Source organism: Limulus polyphemus, unplaced genomic scaffold (assembly GCF_000517525.1).
Source record: "Limulus polyphemus unplaced genomic scaffold, Limulus_polyphemus-2.1.2 Scaffold4172, whole genome shotgun sequence".
In the NCBI taxonomy this organism is placed as follows: Eukaryota; Metazoa; Arthropoda; class Merostomata; order Xiphosura; family Limulidae; genus Limulus; species Limulus polyphemus.
In genome coordinates, this window is record NW_013669782.1 from 59,039 (window position 1) to 61,933 (window position 2,895).

The following is a 2,895-nucleotide window of genomic DNA, read 5'->3' on the forward strand; positions in this document are numbered from 1 at the left end:
TTTGTTATTAAATAAACACGTAAACGTCTTCCAGACATTTGTTATTAAACAATCACGTAAACGTCTTCCAGACATTTGTTATTAAACAAACACGTAACGTATAGTTCGTATCAGGAAGGAATCGATCATATAATAAACCCTACCGTTATATCATCAGCCATCATACAGTAAACCATTGTTACATCATCAGCCATCATACAGTAAACCCTACCGTTATATCATCAGCCATCATACAGTAACCCTACCGTTACATCATCAGTCATCATACAGTAACACTATCGCTACATCATCAGCCATCATACAGTAAACCCTACCGTTATATCATCAGCCATCATACAGTAACCCTACTGTTATATCATCAGCCATCATACAGTCCCCCTATTGTTATATCATCAGCCATCATACAGTAAACCATTGTTACATCATCAGTCATCATACAGTAACACTATCGCTACGTCATCAGCCATCATACAGTAAACCCTATCAATTTCTTGTTTTATATCCTCTTTTTTTTCTTTTTGATTCAAAATCGTCTAAAACAATCTGTATAGATACATACTGCGAAATCACTGAAGTTAAACAATGATCTAATGATATTCTTGTTATTTTAGTAACAACAACAATTAAAATTTTTCGGCTGTTACTAATTCCAAAACAATAATAATATCCAAGCTGTTTACTGTTTTTTTATTTTTAATTCTTACAATAATATTTCAATCCGCTCTTTTTTTCCGTTGAAAATTGTTAAAATGACTTAATATGAAAACTGTTGTTGTTGACTGTTCAAATCTCATTCTCCGTTATAGCATTCTTTCAATGATGCGACTTTCACAATATTTTTCGTGTTTTTTTTTATCGAAAATAACCTGTTCTATTATTATGTTTATAGAACCTATTAATGAACGACCAGTGCTATTCATTAATTCATTGTTTCTTGTTAATGTCACACGTTTATACGTCTTAAATAAATCCATTTCATGTACTAATAGAATGCATGTCTTCATTGCAGGTCTTTCATCTCTCGTAGAAGCTAACTGCAGCGGTCCAGACGCAATGGGCTTCAAGGAATTTGAAATAGAAAAAGTAAACAATTTTGAAACCTTTCAGAAACAGAATTAAGAAACCTTAAGTTCTGTTAGCTGTTGTAGTGTCTTACAACTCTTAATGTGAAAGCATTTTCTATCTGTTCTTAATCTATCAATAATAAACGGTTTTACAAGAATTAAATATTTTAAAATATTAAGCACAGTTAATTTTATTTATCCACGAAAAAAAAAACCTCTTCTGTAAATATTTTCAGAACATTTGAATTTAAACTCAGGCGAGAAGATTGAAACGTATTTTAAAGATGTTGGATTTTAGAATTACATTTTCTTAACAAACAGAATGTAAGGCTTATAAAGAATATAAACCTGTGCTCTGCAGTAAAAGCTGAAGTATCTTATTACGAAAGGTAGGGCCTGGCGTGGCCTAGTAATTAACGTACCAGACTATGTATCTGAGGGTCCATGGTTCGCTTCCCATTTCCTCACTTTAAGACCCTTGGTGCGTTTAAATTAGAGTAGTCCAAGAGTTGGCGGTGGGTACTATTTACTAACTGCTTCCCCTCTAGGGAATATCCGAAACAAAGGATATAACGTAATATATATATCTAAATATTGATTTTGATATTTATTGTTTAATAACCTGTAGGTTTTTCGATTTGATTTCTCGTAAAGAGTAGGTTTTTATTTTGGTTTCCAGTAAAGAGTAAACCTACTCTTTACTGGAAACCAAAATAAAAACCTACTCTTTACGAGAAACCTAAGTATAAACCTAGAATTTTGTTGTAGCGTGTTTCTATTGGTTGTGTAAGTTTAAGGCTCTTCTAAAGGTTTAATCCAGCTGTGTTTCATAAATACTCTGTTCTAGAAATCTAAACCTAAACCTACTCTTTACTAGAAACCTGAGTATAAACCTACTCTTTACTGGAAACCAAAATCAAAACCTACTCTTTACTAGAAACCTAAGTATAAACCTACTCTTTACTGGAAACCAAAATAAAAACCTACTCTTTACGAGAAACCTAAGTATAAACGTACTCTTTACTGGAAACCAAAATAAAAACCTACTCGGCTACTGATTGGAGGCTTAAAACATTGTTGAAGCTATTGTTATAATTACAACTTCCAGTATAGCTTTATCGTATAAAATGGTTACTTGTTTTGTTTCACCAAATAGTTCCTAGGGGATTGGTATGAAATTTTCAAGACCGATTCTGGATTCGCCAATTTGAAGTCTGGATTGTGGCGACTAGAAATGACAGAAGATCAAAAGCTGATGTTTACCTACTCAGCAGAAGCGGAGTAAGCCTTTGTATCAATAAGCAATTGAATTCTTAACCTACTTTTAATCTAGTGTTAGCTAGTTTTATCAGTTTGTCTGTGTTTGGTTGAGATTTCTGGCTCCTTTAGTGTTTGGTTAACCGCCTGTCTGGTAACAGACCGTTGGTTGTCCTTTATTTATTAGATATAAAGCCAGACAGTTGTTCTCTCATCAATGAAATAAACTGTTACTGCTTACAAAAAGTTATTTATGAGATTAAATTGCAAGCTAACTTTATTCTTTAAATAGCTAAATTATAAGCTAGACAACTGTTTATTATTTAACCAACTTCCCAGTTTAACAATTGTTTACTGTTTAACTAAATTCTCAGTTTAATGACTGTTTATTATTTAACTAACTTCCCAGTTTAACAATTGTTTATTGTTTAACTAAATTCTCAGTTTAACAACTGTTTATTTTTATTAAATTACAAATGTGACAGCTGTTTACTGTTTAAATCAAACTGTAACGCAGACGAGTGTGTGTTTTGTTTTAATTAGATTGTAGGCTTCAAATTCTAAGCTACAAATT

The 2,895-nt window shown here is 32.1% G+C and overlaps 1 protein-coding gene across 1 annotated transcript in view; it reads left to right on the top strand.

Moving 5' to 3' along the window:
• The window catches only part of LOC106470708, a 38,506-nt gene that overhangs the window by 7,398 nt on the left and 28,213 nt on the right, over nucleotides 1-2,895 (top strand). Inside the window, exons 2-3 of the mRNA XM_022399342.1 lie at nucleotides 1,010-1,083; nucleotides 2,221-2,345. Of these exons, the coding sequence (XP_022255050.1) occupies nucleotides 1,010-1,083; nucleotides 2,221-2,345 (199 nt within the window). The remainder of the gene's footprint in view (nucleotides 1-1,009; nucleotides 1,084-2,220; nucleotides 2,346-2,895) is intronic.